The 17,249-nt window shown below is 35.6% G+C and overlaps 1 protein-coding gene across 1 annotated transcript in view; it reads right to left on the reverse strand.

The window, feature by feature from the left end:
• The window catches only part of Axdnd1 (axonemal dynein light chain domain containing 1), a 95,327-nt gene that overhangs the window by 67,014 nt on the left and 11,064 nt on the right, over positions 1-17,249 (reverse strand). Inside the window, exons 6-10 of the mRNA XM_076872940.1 lie at positions 15,708-15,764; positions 15,044-15,146; positions 5,883-6,004; positions 3,000-3,140; positions 2,132-2,236 (exon numbers count right to left, since the gene is read on the reverse strand). Of these exons, the coding sequence (XP_076729055.1) occupies positions 2,132-2,236; positions 3,000-3,140; positions 5,883-6,004; positions 15,044-15,146; positions 15,708-15,764 (528 nt within the window). The remainder of the gene's footprint in view (positions 1-2,131; positions 2,237-2,999; positions 3,141-5,882; positions 6,005-15,043; positions 15,147-15,707; positions 15,765-17,249) is intronic.

Here is a 17,249-nt window from a genome sequence, read left to right on the forward strand (position 1 = left end):
TTGGGGCCTCTCAGCGTCACTGACCAGTTGTTGTGTGTGCGCGCAGAGGACTGAGCTAGCTCGTAATAAACACTTCTTTACTGCTTACATCAATCTTGGGTCTCTGGTGGTCTTTTGGGGGTCCCAAATTTGAGCATAACAATATGAGGGGAGAACTGGGGATTGAACCCAGGGGCACTATACCATGTTTTGTCCCCAGTGTTTTTTATCTCAAGACAGGGTCTCATTAAATTGCTGAGGTTGACCTTGAACTTCTAGGCCTCCCACCTCAGCCTCTGAGTCCCTAGGATTACAAGCAACCACACCAGGTTCTTTTTCACACTTTTGGATGGTTAAAAGAATCAACAGAATATGGGTGCAAATTAAAATAAAAATAAAGTTTAATTAAAATTAAAATGGTTGGAGACATAGCTCAGTAGTAGAGTGCCCTTGGGTTCAATCCCAGTACTGCCAAAAAAAAAAAAAAAGAAAAGAAAAAGGAAAAAAAACACATCTCACTATCTGACCCTTTCCAGAAAAAGTTTGCTAATCCCTGAAATAGCATAAAAACATTAAGACCTCAGTAGATTCATTACATCTAAAAAAAGAACTAGATTCACCACAGAACTAATTAGAAAAATGCAATAAAAAAATACCTTTTCTTACCTAGCAGATTGATAAAAGATATTGGCAAGAGAGAGCTCTCATATCCTGATACACTGGTACAACCACATGGTATAACTTCTGGCAACATCTAGCATTGCAAGGCTATGCACATCCTGTGACCCAGTAATCCCACTTGTAGGTTTACACCTCTTGAAAACTCGCTCACAAAAAGACATTTATAAAGTGTACATTTCAACAATGCCTCGAAGAGATGCCATATGTAAACAACTTAGAATAGTGTCCGAGATGTCACTACATATGCTCAACAAATGCTAGGGATTATTATTTTATTAACTGAAAAATCAATTCATACTATTGAATGGATCCATAAATTATTAGTCATATGACTTAATATACACAGCAGTAAAAATAAATTTACTTATTCTGTATGAATCATAATGGACAAATCTCAAAACTGTAGTATTGGTTGGTAAAAGCAAATTTTACAAACATAAAATGTCAATATATATTGGGTTTTAATATATAAAGATATAGAAAACATAAAAACAGGAAAGTCACATAACTGCTGACTAGTAATTAATTCTGAAGAGTGAAGAAGGCTAATGGAGATAGCTCTTAAATTTTTTAAATATTTCTATAAAAGGTTAATGGATATAGCTCTTAAAATTTTTAAATATTTTGTTTCCTAAAAAAAAGATATGAAGCTGGGCATGGTGGCACACAGCTGTAATGCCACAGTGCAAGGCAAGAAGAACACAAGTTTGAAACCAACCCTGGCAAATTAGCAAGACCCTGTTTCAAAACAGCATATAAAAAATGCTGGGGATGTAGCTAGCTCAGGAAGAAAGCTACATCCCCAAACAAAAACAATATGGGGCAAGTATCACATGATAGTAAACATTTGAAAATTAGGATGAAGTGTGCATGAGTGTTTGTTATAATGCTTTATTTTTCTGAATGTCTGAACATTTCATAACTTATAAAATTTGACAAAAAGGGAAACAGAATAAAAACATATCGTACTGTCAGGGCACTGAGTAGGTGCCAAGCACCATTCCAAGTGCTTTATTTATATTAATACCTTTAGTCCTCATAATAACCCCAAAAAGGTAGGTGATATTATAATCCCAATTTTATGGGCAAACTAAGACTCAGGAAAATAAAGCAACTTCCCCAAAGTTGGAAAGAAATAGTATGTTTCCAGAATTTGTGCTATGCACACTGCCTCTCTATACTTTCTACTAGAAAACCAAAAAGGAATAATCTTCAAATGTCATTCAACAAAATGATTAAGGCTAAAACAAACAATATGCCTACAAGAGAAAAATCACATTTTCTTGAGTTCAATCCCCAGCAAGGAAAAAAAAATCACATTTTCTTTCCACCTATCACCCAAATTCAGATAAAGTAAATTATATGTGTTTTGGGAATTTAAAAATTTACCTAGCATTATATGTTATTTCAGAAGCTATAGAATCTTCTCCCTTTTCCCCTACATAATTTACATATACCTTAAGCAACTTACCTAGCATTCTTTTCAGCATCTAAAAGAGCTTGTGCTAAATCTTTGTGGGCTTTCTCTGCTTCCTCTGTTAATTTAATATCCTGTGCCCGAACCAGACACAGTTCCCTGTCAAAATAAAGCAAAAAAATTTCAAAATCACAGTTGGAAACTTCCACAAAGTTTCTACCCAGGAAATCAGGTATCTTCTTCTTGGTTATTGTGTGTATTGCCCTAGTTTTTCCATCCCATAACATCAAGAAATCTTCAGTTTAATGCTTTTCCAGCTGAGCTCTCTCATCTACTTGCAAATCAAGAAATCTAGTATGCATTCTGGATAGAATCTTGTGAGGTTTAGCAACTGACTCACATTGGCAGGAAAAGGCAGAAAGAAGATATAATGGGGTATCCCCTAAAGTAAAGTGGAGACAGATGCTGATGGACAAGGCCACCACTCTGCTCTACCCCACTCTCTGATCTGCCTATACTGTCCTCTTTATTCTTTCCACTAGTCATCTTGTTACCAGGTTAGATAATCACGAATCTTGATTGCTATATATTATTTATTCTCTTTAAAATTTGAACCTTAACATCCATAGTTATGGTAATGCTCTGTAAATCTGAGAAAGATAAATATCTGTATCTTGGAAGAGAGAGCAAGAGTCTCTTCCCTATCAAATATCCGTAGATCTTAAGTTCTGCATTAACCTGTGTGACTCATTTCTCTTCACTTAACCCTACTGCAATATCCAGTTCTTTCCATTTGCTTGCTAAACATGAAAAAAGACAAAAGTTTCCACCTTTATCCATTTATTCTCCATCAATATTTTTTACTCTTTAGACAAATGGCTCTGGCTTTTTTGTGTGTGTTTAGGATAATCACACTTTTTACCTGGTCAGTTCTTCAATAACATTCTTGAAATTATACAATTCTTCTAAAATGCGCTGGTCCATCATTCGCTGAGCTACCAAGTCTTTGTAGAAGTCAATCATCTCCTGGGCAATCTGGTCAAGCATTTGCACATACCTCTCTCTGAATGAGAAACAAGGGGAACACAATATCATGCAAAAGCAAAATGCAAACTTCCCTTTCAAAGTGGCTCCAAAAATCCTGAAATGGCTCAAAGAAGCTGAAGAATGAGGAAAAGGAAGGGTGAGGCCCAGCATACACTTAGCAGGGATCACAATTCAGGACCCATAGAGTCCAAGAGTTCATTTCTCTTTTTCACCCAATGATGGTAAAAAGCAGCCAGTGCTGGCCCAAAATGGAAGAGGACTGGGTGTCGGTAGAAGGGGGAAAATCACAAAAGGAAAGAAAAAGGGAGCCAGAAAATATATGACAGAAAAAGTAAAGAAAAAAAATAATAAACAGATATTCATAAAACATGTAGGAAGAACAACAGGGAAAAAGAAAGGAATCTTGGCTGTGTTTTCCCGCCATGTTCATACAAGTGAATGAATAATTGTGGAAAATTATAACCAGAGCCATAATTATTCGGAATATGATAACTGAAATGTAAAGGACCTGTTTTTATTTCTTCTTCCAGGTTATAAATGCTGTGAGGAAAGGAACTATCTCTTATATTTTTTATATTAGGATTGTTTGTTTGTTTTCATTTTCCATCCCTAGAGATTTGTATTCTTTTTACAAGCCCAGTAATGCTTTGTGAAGTTTTCGCCTATGGATAAAATTGTGAAAACAGTAGGGATCTAGTGGTATTGGAATGGGAAGGACCTTCAGAGTGTATAGGACCTTCTGGTCCCTACAGTACCAGGAGCAAATTTCCCTTTCAAACAGAGTATCTGATTTATGGAAGCTCGTTTTCTGCTGACAGTGCTGAGAAACTCATCCAACAGAGTTCCTTGAATTTAGTGAGTTTTTTAAATAAATAATCAAATTCATAAATAACAACACTTTCCTCAAACTAAATAAATGTAAAAATACACCTGTTTAAAAATAAACAAAGAACTTTAATTCAAAGAAGTCTTTTTTTCTTTTCTTTTTCTTTTTTTTTTTTTTTTTTTTTTTTGCTTCTAAATAAAACCAAATGAGATATCTGGAAATCACCATAGATGATAAAGTATAAATACTATAACTTACTTCTACTGATAGTAAAAGTGATCTAGGTATTATATCCTAAGCATGAAGTCTGATAACTGTAATATCTTTTAATTGAACTGGTCATTTAGACTAATCTCTCACCCACCGAAAGAAAGGATTATCTAGCCCTTATTTAAACACTTAAAGTAACAGGAAACTCATAAGTTCAATATAGAGCTCAAACATTGGAGAGTATCAATTTTAGGACTTCTGCTCCTGGTAATATAGGGACTAGACACTCTGAAGGTCCTTTCCATTTCAATACCACTAGATCCCCCACTGTTACATCATTATATCCATAGGTGCATACTTTACAAAGCATTACTGGGCCTGCCAAAAGAACACAAATCTCTAGGGATGGAAAATGAAAAGAACAAACAAGAAACGAGTGGTATGGGAGATAGTTGTGTTTCAGTAAGCAAACCCAGGATCAAAGTCGCCCAGGAAGAATATCAACATTGGGAGGCAGAGATAGGTCTCGGGCCCACTTCAAAATGGGAGACCAGGGCGAGCACAGGACTGCCACAGGAAGCCTGTGTCCCAGAGGGAGCAAATACAGATTCTCTTTTCAGAAAGGAATCCCTGACTCATGCCCTGAGAATTCCACAGTTAAGATCTTCCCAGTATGAGCTTCACAATGAAGAATACTAATGTTAATAAATCATCATGAAAATGACAGAAAGCTGACCAACGCTGTTTACACAGTTAGCTGTGTAGTTCTTTGCCCTGCTGCTTCTACCACTCTTGGCTTGTTTCTTAGATTGACAACTCAGATCTTAGTTGTCCCTATCCTCATTCTGATTTGGCACTTTGGGTTTTCCACGGTATTCTAACTACTTTATTGTATCTAATCTTAATGGCTTTCCTCTGAGTTTCTCAGTACTGTCAGATAGCAGAAAATCAGCTTCCATAAATCAGACAGTGAGCAGATTTATACCTCATTTAGAAGAAACCAATATTCAGAGAGATCTAATAATTTTCCTCTTGCCCCAGAGCAAGTCAATATAGATATATATTATTCTTTTCAACTTTTTGGAAAGTACTACAGTTATAAGAAGAATTATAGTAACAATAGTATTTGTCATCCTTGTTGCTAATAATTATATTTATTAAGGACCTACTTCAGCATTCTCATTTTAAAAACCTCACTGCATTCCTATGAAGTATCTCAATACTTGGTACAGCATAGGTACTCAATAAAAATTGTTGGCTTATGAATGGATAGAAAAAATGAAAACTTTCACAGTAGCTATTATTTTCACTTACAAATGAGAAAACTAAGGCTCACACGTTTAACAAGATTTCACACCAACATGAAGAGTTAACTATAGAAAACATAATAAGGGGCTGGGATTGTGGCTCAGGGGTACAGTGCTTGCCTAGCATGTGCAAGGCCCTGGGTTTAATCTTCAGCACCAAATAAAAATAAATAAATAAAATAAAGATATTGTGTCCAAACAAAAAATAAATATTTTATAAAAATAAAATAAAGATATTGTGTCCAACTACAACTAAAAATAAACATTTTTTTAAAAAGAAAATATAATAAAATGCAACTAGGTTCCTCATTATCAGTACAATGGAGAAGTGTTTTTGTGGCTTTCTCAAAAGTAGATATAAACATAATTCTAATATCAAATACAAAACTTGGAACATTTCAATAATAGATCTAACCTGATTTTGGACAGCAGTTCTCCCCTATCTGCACAGTCCACACTGACCTGCCGAATAAGTTCATGAAAGACTGTATTGTAAATTGTCTGCTCCTTCTTCAAAATATGTAGTAGCTGGTGCATCTGGCAGAAAATAAACAAAAAAATCAGCATTATCACAGTCTTACCAGAAAAAAAAAAAAAAAAACATTTTAGGAGGTAAGTACTCTAAACATGAACAAATTTTAGTAACTCCTTGATTGACATGTTCATACACATTTACAAAAATGATGATTTTTAAAAACCTCTCTAATTGTGCATCTATTTGTGGTACATAGAGGTCATCACAATATTACTTTTATTTGATACCTGCTAAAAATACAAAACATGAATCTAATCATGAGCGTATACATCAGACAAATCACAACTGAGAAATATTCTATAAGTTATTCTGTAGAATAAAGAAGCCTGTGCTCTTCAAAATACCAAGGTCAATAAATACAAAGAAAGGCTGAAGAATTGTTTCAAATTAAAGTTGTCTAAAAAGAGGCTGAGGTTGTGGCTCAGTGATAGAGCACTTGCCTAGCATATGTGAGGCACTGGGTTCAATTCTCAGCACCACATATAAGTTAACAAATAAATAAATGTCCATTAACAACTAAAAAAAATGCTGTCTATAAAGGAATATGACAACAAAAAGCACTGTGTGGTCCTGGGATGCTAGACTAGGAGGGAAAGGTAGCTATAAAAGACATCATAGGGATTGGGTGTGGTGGCACACACCTATAATCCCAGTGGTCAAGAGGCTGAGACAGGGGCTGGGGATGTGGCTCAAGTGGTAGCGCGCTCGCCTGGCATGCGTGCGGCCCGGGTTCGATCCTCAGCACCACATACAAACAAAGATGTTGTGTCCGCCGATGACTAAAAAATAAATATTAAAAAAAAATTCTCTCTCTCTTTAAAAAAAAAAAAAAAAAAAAAAGAGGCTGAGACAGGAGGATTGTGAGTTCAAAGCCAACTTCAGCAACTTAGTGAAGCCCTAAGCAACTTAGCAAGACCCTGTCTCTAAATAAAATTTAAAAAGGGCTCCAGATATGGCTCAGAGGTTAAGCACCCCTGAGTTCAATCCCCAGTACCCCATTCTCCTATGCTTCCTACCCTCATACCGTCTCTCCCCTTCCTTCATTCCCCTATGTCTAATTCAAAGTACTTCTATTCTTCTCTAGACCCCCACATTGTGAATTAGCATCTGCATATCAGAGAAAACATTCAGCCTTTGGTTCTTTGGGATTGGCTTATTTTGCTTAGCATAATATTCTCTAGTTCCATCCATTTATCAGCAAATGCCACAATTTAATTCTTCTTTAAGGCTGAGTAATATTTCATTATGTGTATATATATACCACAGTTTCTTTATCCATTCATCTGTTGAAGGTTACTTAGGTTGATTCCATAGCTTAGCTATTGCAAATTGAGCTGCTATATAAACATTGATAAGGCTGTGTCACTGAGTATGCTCATTTTAAGTCCTTTGGGTTAAATTTCTTGATTTTAATAACTAGATTATGGATATTTAAGAGAATATTCTTGCTAATAGGAGTAAACACTGACATATTTAATAATAAAGAGGTTTGATATCTCCAACTTACTCTAAAATGGTCAAGGAAAAAAAACTGCATATATAGAGAAGGAGAGAGAATGATAAAGCAAATAAGGTACAATGTGAACAACTGGATGGAGAATCTGGGTGCTATGCTTTCAAAGTCCCCTTCAAGATTCATGCTGAAGTATAATTGCCATTGTGATATTTAAAAATGGGGTCTGTAGGCAGTGATTGGATTAATGCTATTGAGGAAGTGAGGTAGTTATCACAGGAATGGGCTCCTGATAAAAGGATGAATCCAATCGATTTCTTTTCTCTTTCTCTCTCTCTCTCCCTCTCTCTCCTGTGAGATCACTTGCTAATTGTAGAGACCTTCTACTATGGAATGACACTGCATGAAGACTCTCACCAGATGCTGGTGCCATGTTCTTGGACTTGCCAGCCTCCAGAACTATGAGTCAAATAATCCACTAATGTTTATAAATCATCCAGATTGTGGTACTCTGTGATAACAGCAGAAAACAGACGAAGATCCCAGGTAAAGGTCACATCAGAGTGCCTTGTTTCAAATTCTATGCAAGTAAAAATGTATAAAAAAGAAAAGAAATAGCCCAAAAAATCTATATCTAAGACTGAGAGAGTTCTTTCATTAAATACAAATAAAAGTGACAAGTGGTAAAAACATGTTTAATGGAACATAAAATAATGAGAGTCTTAAAAATAACAAATGCTGAGGAAATGCCAAGGAAGAATGAAAGGGGAACTCAGCCAAGCTATGAAATCAAACTAAGTGTTCATCATGACTGAAAAGATAATATTGTATACATACACAATTGAAAATAATTCATTCATTAAAAAGAATGAAATTCTTGCAGTTAGAAGAAATGACTTCTAGAGCTCAGTAGAATTAACTATGATTGACAATTAATGCATATATCAAAATAGCCAGTACAGAGGATTTTAAATTTTCTCAGTAAAAGAAATTATAAATGTTGGAGGTGCTGATCTGATCATTGCACATTTCATATATATTTTGAAATATCAGCAGAACAGGCCCAGTGGCCCGCCATCGCCCCGGTTGGGGAGAGGCAGAGCCACCACCAGCGCCTGCTAGGTAGACAGACCTGCAACCGACAGACAGAACAGGCCTAGCGGCCTGCGGAGGGGCAGAGCCGCTGCCCGCGCCTGCAAGGCAGGTGGACCTGCGACCCACTGGCAGAACAGGCCCAGCGGCCTGCAGAGGGTCAGAGCCGCCGCCCGCACCTGCAAGGTAGGCGGACCTGCGACCACCGAAAGAACAGGCCTAGCGGCCTGCCAGCGTGGTAGGCACATTGCCCCAATTGGAGGAGGGGCAGAGCCACCGCCAGCGCCTGCGAGGGAGACTTTGCAATTATACAAGAGCAATATAAATATATAGGGTGGAAAAATCAATAACACAACAGTTTCACCAAGCAGAAAGAAACGCGAACAGTATGAAAAGACAAGGAAAGAAAGGACCACAAGCAATGCAGGTCAACTCAACTTTAGAAGAGGTAATATCTGCAGCAGATGGAATGTCAGATAAAGAATTCAGGATATACATGCTTCAGATGATCTGGAGTCTCAAGGAAGACATTAGAATGCAAAATCAGACAATGAAAGACCACTTGACAATGAATTACATAAACAAATCCAAGAAGCAAAAGATCAATTATACAGGGAGATAGAGGTTATAAAAAACAAACAAGCAGAAATCCTAGAAATGCAGGAAGCAATAAAACAACTTAAAAACTCAATTGAGAATACTACCAGCAGAGTAGAACACTTAGAAGATAGAACATCAGACAATGAAGACATGTTCATCAAACAAACTCTTCTCAACTCAAATTTCAAGTATTTCAACTTGAAAAGAACATAGACAGCTCAGCAAGACTGTTAAGAAACCATGAGCAGAACATCCAAGAAATATGGGATAACATAAAGAGACCAAACTTAAGAGTCATTGGGATACAGGAAGGTATAGAGATCCAAACCAAAGGAATGGGCAATCTATTCAATGAAATAATATGAGAAAACTTCCCAGACTTGAAGAATGAGACAGAATCCCAAATCCTAGAAGTCTACAGGATGCCGAATGTGCAAAATCATAAGAGATCCACACGTAGACACATTATAATGAAGATGCCCAACATACAGAATAAGGAGAGAATTTTAAAAGCTACAAGAGAAAGGAAGCAGATTACATTTAGGGGTAAACCAATCAGGATAACAGCTGATCTTACAACACAGACTCTGAAAACTAGAAGATCCTGGAATAACATATTTCAAACACTGAAAGAAAATGGGTACCAACCAAGAATTGTGTATCCAGCGAAATTAAGCTTCAGGATGGAAGATGAAATTAAAACCTTCCACAATAAACAAAAGTTAAAAGAATTTGCAGCTAGAAAACCATCTCTTCAAAACATCCTCGGCAAAATATTACAGGAAGAGGAAATGGAAAATAACAATGAAAACCAACAGCGGGAGGTAGTACAGTAAAGGGGGGGGGGAATAATCAAAGAGGAAAACAAACCATGTTTAGTAACATAAATAAACAAATATGGCTGGAAGAACAACCCATATCTCAATAATAACCCTAAATGTTAATGGCTTAAACTCACCAATTAAGAGACACAGGCTAGTAGAATGGATCACAAAAAAAGACCCAACAATATGCTGCCTTCAGGAGATGCATTTGATAGGAAAAGACATACATAGACTGAAGGTGAAAGGTTGGGAAAAATCATATCACTCATATGGACTTCGGAAACAAGCAGGAGTGTCCATACTCATATCAAATAATATAGATTTCAAGCCAAAGTTAATCAAAAGGGATAAAGAGGGACACTACATACTGCTCAAGGGAACCATACACCAACAAGACATAACAATCATAAATATATTTGACCCAAACAATGGTGCAGCTATGTTCATCAAACAAACTCTTCTCAAGTTCAAGAGTCTAATAGACCACCATACAATAATCATGGGAGACTTTAACACACCTCTCTCACCACTGGACAGATCTTCCAAACAAAAGTTGAATAAGGAAACTATAGAACTCAATAACATAATTAATAACCTAGACTTAATTGACATATATAGAATATACCTCCCAACATCAAGCATTTACACTTTTTTCTCAGCAGCACATGGATCCTTCTCAAAAATAGATCATATATTATGTCACAGGGCAACTCTTAGACAATATAAAGGAGTAGAGATAATACCATGCATCTTATCTGATCATAATGGAATGAAACTAAAAATCAACGATAAAAGAAGTAAGGAAAAATCATGCATCACTTGGAGAATGAACAATAGGTTACTGAATGATCAATGGGTTATAGAGGACATCAAGGAGGAAATTAAAAAATTCTTAGAGATAAATGAAAACACAGACACAACATATCAGAATCTGTGGGACACATTGAAAGCAGTTCTAAGAGGAAAATTCATTGCTTGGAGTTCATTCCTTAAAAAAAGAAAAATGATCTAATACTTCATCTCAAAATCCTAGAAAAAGAAGAGCAAAACAACAGCAAAAGAAGTAGAAGGCAAGAAATAATTAAAATCAGAGCTGAAATTAATGAAATCGAAACAAAAGAAACAATTGAAAAAATTGACAAAACTAAAAGTTGGTTCTTTGAAAAAATAAATAAAATCGACAGACCCTTAGCCACGCTAACGAAGGGAAGAAGAGAGAGAACTCAAATTACTAGCATATGGGATGAAAAAGGCAATATCACAACAGACACTTCAGAAATACAGAAGATTATCAGAAATTATTTTGAATCCTTATACTCCAATAAAATAGAAGATAGTGAAGGCATCGATAAATTTCTTAAGTCATATGATCTGCCCAGATTGAGTCAGGAGGATATTGACAACCTAAACAGACCAATATCAATTGAGGAAATAGAAGAAACCATCAAAAGACTACCAACTAAGAAAAGCGCAGGACCGGATGGGTATATAGCAGAGTTTTACAAAACCTTTAAAGAGGAACTAATACCAATACTTTTCAAGCTATTTGAGGAAATAGAAAAAGAGGGATAACTTCCAAATTCATTCTACGAGGCCAACATCACCCTGATTCCTAAACCAGACAAAGACACTTCAAAGAAAGAAAACTACAGACCAATATGTCTAATGAATCTAGATGCAAAAATCCTCAATAAAATTCTGGCGAATCGGATACAAAAACATATCAAAAAAATTGTGCACCATGATCAGGTAGGATTTATCCCTGGGATGCAAGGCTGGTTCAATATACGGAAATCAATAAATGTTATTCACCACATCAACAGGCTTAAAAATAAGAACCATATGATCATCTCGATAGATGCAGAAAAAGCATTCGACAAAGTACAGCATTCCTTTATGTTCAAAACTCTAGAAAAACTAGGGATAACAGGAACATACCTCAATATTGTAAAAGCAATCTATGCTAAGCCTCAGGCTAGCATCATTCTGAATGGAGAAAAACTGAAGGCATTCCCTCTAAAATCTGGAACGAGACAGGGATACCCTCTCTCACCACTTCTGTTCAACATAGTTCTCGAATCACTGGCCAGAGCAATTAGACAGACGAAAGAAATTAAAGGCATAAAAATAGGAAAAGAAGAACTTAAATTATCACTATTTGCAGATGACATGATTCTATACCTAGCAGACCCAAAAGGGTCTACAAAGAAACTATTAGAGCTAATAAATGAATTCAGCAAACTGGCAGGATATAAAATCAACACGCATAAATCAAAGGCATTCCTGTATATCAGTGACAAATCCTCTGAAATGGAAATGAGGACAACCACTCCATTCACAATATCCTCAAAAAAAAATAAAATACTTGGGAATCAACCTAACAAAAGAGGTGAAAGACTTATACAATGAAAACTACAGAACCCTAAAGAGAGAAATAGAAGAAGATGTTAGAAGATGGAAAAATATACCCTGTTCATGGATAGGTAGAATTAACATCATCAAAATGGCGATATTACCAAAAGTTCTCTATAGGTTTAATGCAATGCCAATCAAAATCCCAATGGTATTTCTTGTAGAAATAGATAAAGCAATCATGAAATTCGTATGGAAAAATAAAAGACCCAGAATAGCAAAAACAAGGCTAAGCAGGAAGTGTGAATCAGGCGGTATAGCAATACCAGACTTCAAACTATACTACAGAGCAATAGTAACAAAAACAGCATGGTACTGGTACCAAAACAGGCGGGTGGACCAATGGTACAGAATAGAGGACACAGAAACCAATCCACAAAACTACAACTATCTTATATTTGATAAAGGGGCTAAAAGCATGAAATGGAGGAAGGATAGCATCTTCAACAAATGGTGCTGGGAAAACTGGAAATCCATATGCAACAAAATGAAACTTAATCCCTTTCTCTCGCCATGCACAAAAGTTAAATCAAAGTGGATCAAGGAACTTGATATCAAATCAGAGACACGGCATCTGATAGAAAAAAAAAGTTGGCTACGATCTACATACTGTGGGGTCAGGCTCCAAATTCCTCAATAGGACACCCATAGCACAAGAGTTAATAACTAGAATCAACAAATGGGACTTACTCAAACTAAAAAGTTTTTTCTCAGCAAAAGAAACAATAAGAGAGGTAAATAGGGAGCCTACATCCTGGGAACAAATCTTTACTCCTCACACTTCAGACAGAGCCCTAATATCCAGAATATACAAAGAACTAAAAAAATTAGACAATATGATAACAAATAACCCAATCAACAAATGGGCCAAGGACCTGAACAGACATTTCTCAGAAGAGGACATACAATCAATCAACAAGTACATGAAAAAATGCTCACCATCTCTAGCAGTCAGAGAAATGCAAATCAAAACCACCCTAAGATACCATCTCACTCCAGTAAGATTGGCAGCCATTAGGAAGTCATACAACAACAAGTGCTGGCGAGGATGTGGGGAAAAGGGTTCACTTGTACATTGCTGGTGGGACTGCAAATTGGTGCGGCCAATTTGGAAAGCAGTATGGAGATTTCTTGGAAAGCTGGGGATGGAACCACCATTTGACCCAGCTATTCCCCTTCTATTCCCTAAAGACCTAAAAAGAGCATACTACAGGGACACTGCTCATCGATGTTCATAGCAGCACAATTCACAATAGCAAGACTGTGGAACCAACCTAGATGCCCTTCAATAGATGAATGGATAAAAAAAAATGTGGCATTTATACACAATGGAGTATTACTCTGCATTAAAAAATGACAAAATCATAGAATTTGCAGGGAAATGGATGGCATTAGAGCAGATTATGCTAAGTGAAGCTAGCCAATCCCTTAAAAACAAATGCCAAATATCTTCTTTGATATAAGGAGAGTAACTAAGAACAGAGTAGGGATGAAGAGCATGAGAAGAAGATTAACATTAAACAGGGATGAGAGGTGGGAAGGAAAGGGAGAGAGAAGGGAAATTGCATGGAAAGAGAAGGAGACCCTCAGGGGTATACAAAATTACACAGAAAAGGAAGTGAGGGGAAAGGGAAAAAAAATATAAGGGGGAGAAATGAATTACAGTAGAGGGGGTAGAGAGAGAAGAGGGGAGGGGAGGGGGGAGGGGGGATAGTAGAGGATAGGAAAGGCAGCAGAATACAACAGACACTAGTATGGCAATATGTAAATCAATGGATGTGTAACTGATGTGATTCTGCAATCTGTATACGGGGTAAAAATGGGAGTTCATATCCCACTTGAATCAAAGTGTGAAATATGATATATCAAGAACTATGTAATGTTTTGAACAACCAACAATAAAAATTAATCAAAAAAAAAAGAAATATCACATTGCACCTACCCAATAAATACACATAATTATTATGCCAATTAAAAGTAAAAATGAATAACTAACAAAGGTCTTAAAATCACTGATGCATTATGTTCAATGAAGTACAATAATAATAATACAGCCATGTTTTTGTTGCATAACAACATTTCCGTCAACAGCAAACCACATATATGAGGATGATCCCTAATGGAGCTGAAAAATTCCTCTCACCTTTTAATTTTAATTAATTTTCACTGCCCTTTTCTGTAATTAAATACATAAATACTAACCATAGTGTTGCAGCTGCCCATGTTATTCAGTACAGTAACTTGCAGTAGTAATAGGATATGCCATATATCCTAGGTGTGTAGTAGTATAGGTTTGTGTACACAGATTTTTGTAAGTATACACTATGATACTGACACAGTGACAAAATTGCCTAACAATGTAGTTCTCAGAGTATATCCCCATTATTAAGCAATATATAACTATACTAAAAAATAATTATATAGTGTTTACTATGTGCAAGTACTTTATAGTTATTATTTCATTTCATCTCACATTAACCCCCATGAGGTAGATACTATTATTAACTATGATTTACAAATTAGGAAACTAAGGCAAAAGGACATTAAATGATTTGCCCAAGGTCACCAACTAATAAATGGCAGAGTCAGTATTCCAGCCCAGGCATTCTGCTTCCAGAGTACATGCTCTACTTCTGGGTTACACTGATCTTTACAATTACCTTGGTTGGTCCTCTATATTCCTCATTTTCTACACCAGCCCTCTCCAGCATAATATCCATCACATCATTCAGCTTGATAACTTCTACTCTTTTATTAGGTTTCCTAAAAGATTAAAGTGGTAGACTTATACAATTAGCATTACAAAAAGTCATCTCAAGTGACAAAAAGAATGTAAAACTTTTAATGAAAATGTATATATGATGTAATATTAATGGTGTTTTAAAGCATTAAACGTACACCAGCTGATAGAGTAGGATATAAGTAATACAGTGAAAAATTAAAAATAAGAAAATTGCAAATAGCATGATCTTCTTTTTCTTAAAATAATTATCCCCTTCAAAGATTCCATAGAACTATTGTGTAGGATGATTAACATCGGTTACCTCACAAGGTAGGAGAAGAAAAAGAACAAAGAAAGATAAACTAGCAAAATGGAGAAATACTAAAGATTAAATGTAGAATATAAAAGAATTTTACAGTACTTAAATAAAGTTGATAAATTAACATAAATTGAAATATACAATTGGACATATAAAAATTGTTTATATGACAGAATTATAAGCAATTATTATTATAACATTTTACTTAATAAAATACCAATTAAAAGAAATATATGTGTATCTAACTATTCTAAAAATACTTGAGAAAATAAATTCTACTCACATGGATGGGAAGAGTAACAGCCTGTTTTCACTATCTGTCAGGAGAGTAGTATATTTGCTACAATTAAAAAAAATGAGTGAATGTTATTTTAAGAAAATATTTTGAGATGTAGCTCAGTGGTAGGGCATGAGCTTAGCATGCAGTACAGATAATACTCTGGCCTGTTTATCAATTAGCACACCTAATACCCAGAATCTTGGTTTCTAAGTATCGTTCTCTACTAAAAGAAATCAGAATAAATCACATGATAAAATTAAAACCTAATGGAGCCAGGTACAGTGGAACACACATGTAATTCCAGCTACTCTGAGGCTGAGTCAGGAGGATCCAGAGTTCAAGACTAGCATGGGCAAATTAGCAACCTGTCTCAAAATAAAATATAAACAAGAGCTGGAGCTTTAGTTCAGTGATAGAGCACCCCTGGGTTCTATCCCCAGTTCAAGAAAAATACTTCATGGAATTTAGAAGCTTGAAGGTGATGATAAAGGTCTGCCATTTGCAGACGAGATAATACCAAATATCTACAGACATCTACAAACTTAGATATAAAGACATTTGTCATATTTGGAACATTTTAGTAAAGGAGATTTTATCACATTCCTTGATGTGTCAAAATTTGAAAATTTCAATTCAATAAAATACAATAAAAGAAAAAAAAAACATGTCTTTTTAGCTATTTCAAAGGTGAAAGGAGGGGCTGGGTTTTTAGCTCAGTGGTAAAGGGCTTACCTAACATGCGTAAGGACCTGGGTTCAATCCTCAGCACCACGAAAGAAAAAAAAGAAAAAAGGTAGAAGGCTGTCCTAAGAATATTGAAGTCAACAAATTTAACTTACTAAACAGGTCATAAACTGTTTAAGAAGCTATTATGAAACTAGAACCCATTTTTCCTGATGCCTGGGTTAAAAAACATACATTTAAAGTATGTGTTTATGTGTAAAAGCAAACAGAACAAAATATAAATACCCAATGAATCAGGATAAAGAGCATGTGGGAGTTCCTTGTCCTACTTTTGTAATTTTTTATCAGTTATCAGAATTATATTAAAAAACAACAGAAAGTAACCCAAAAAATGCATTCCACATAGTTGTACTTTCAAAATACTGTTCTTATAAGGAAATGCCATGTTATTATATAAGATCCAAAGAGTGACATCCTCTGAATGTTTTATTAAAAAACCATAGTCCAAAGTTCTAGTTTTTTAAACTATAAAACAATTAAATGTTGCTTCAGAAAATAAAAGCAAGATCTCATTGGCAATCAGACAAACAGGAATCAATGACTGGTCTGCAGTCTGGAGCAAATCCCTGAGTGTGCATTATGAAATCCTGACTTTATTACTTTACTTTGTCTGCGTGGTCATTGATCATAACCATTCCTAAAGGACATGGTCAAGCATTCAGAACAAAAAAGCACTCAGAAAAAATCCCATTTTTATTTATTTTTATTGGTGCATTATAATTGTACATTGTAAAATTCATTATGCTATATTCATACATGCACATAATTTGATCAATCTCATTCCCCAAAACCTTCCCTTTC

The sequence above is a fragment of the Callospermophilus lateralis genome, chromosome 13 (genome assembly GCF_048772815.1).
Source record: "Callospermophilus lateralis isolate mCalLat2 chromosome 13, mCalLat2.hap1, whole genome shotgun sequence".
NCBI classification, from domain to species: Eukaryota; Metazoa; Chordata; class Mammalia; order Rodentia; family Sciuridae; genus Callospermophilus; species Callospermophilus lateralis.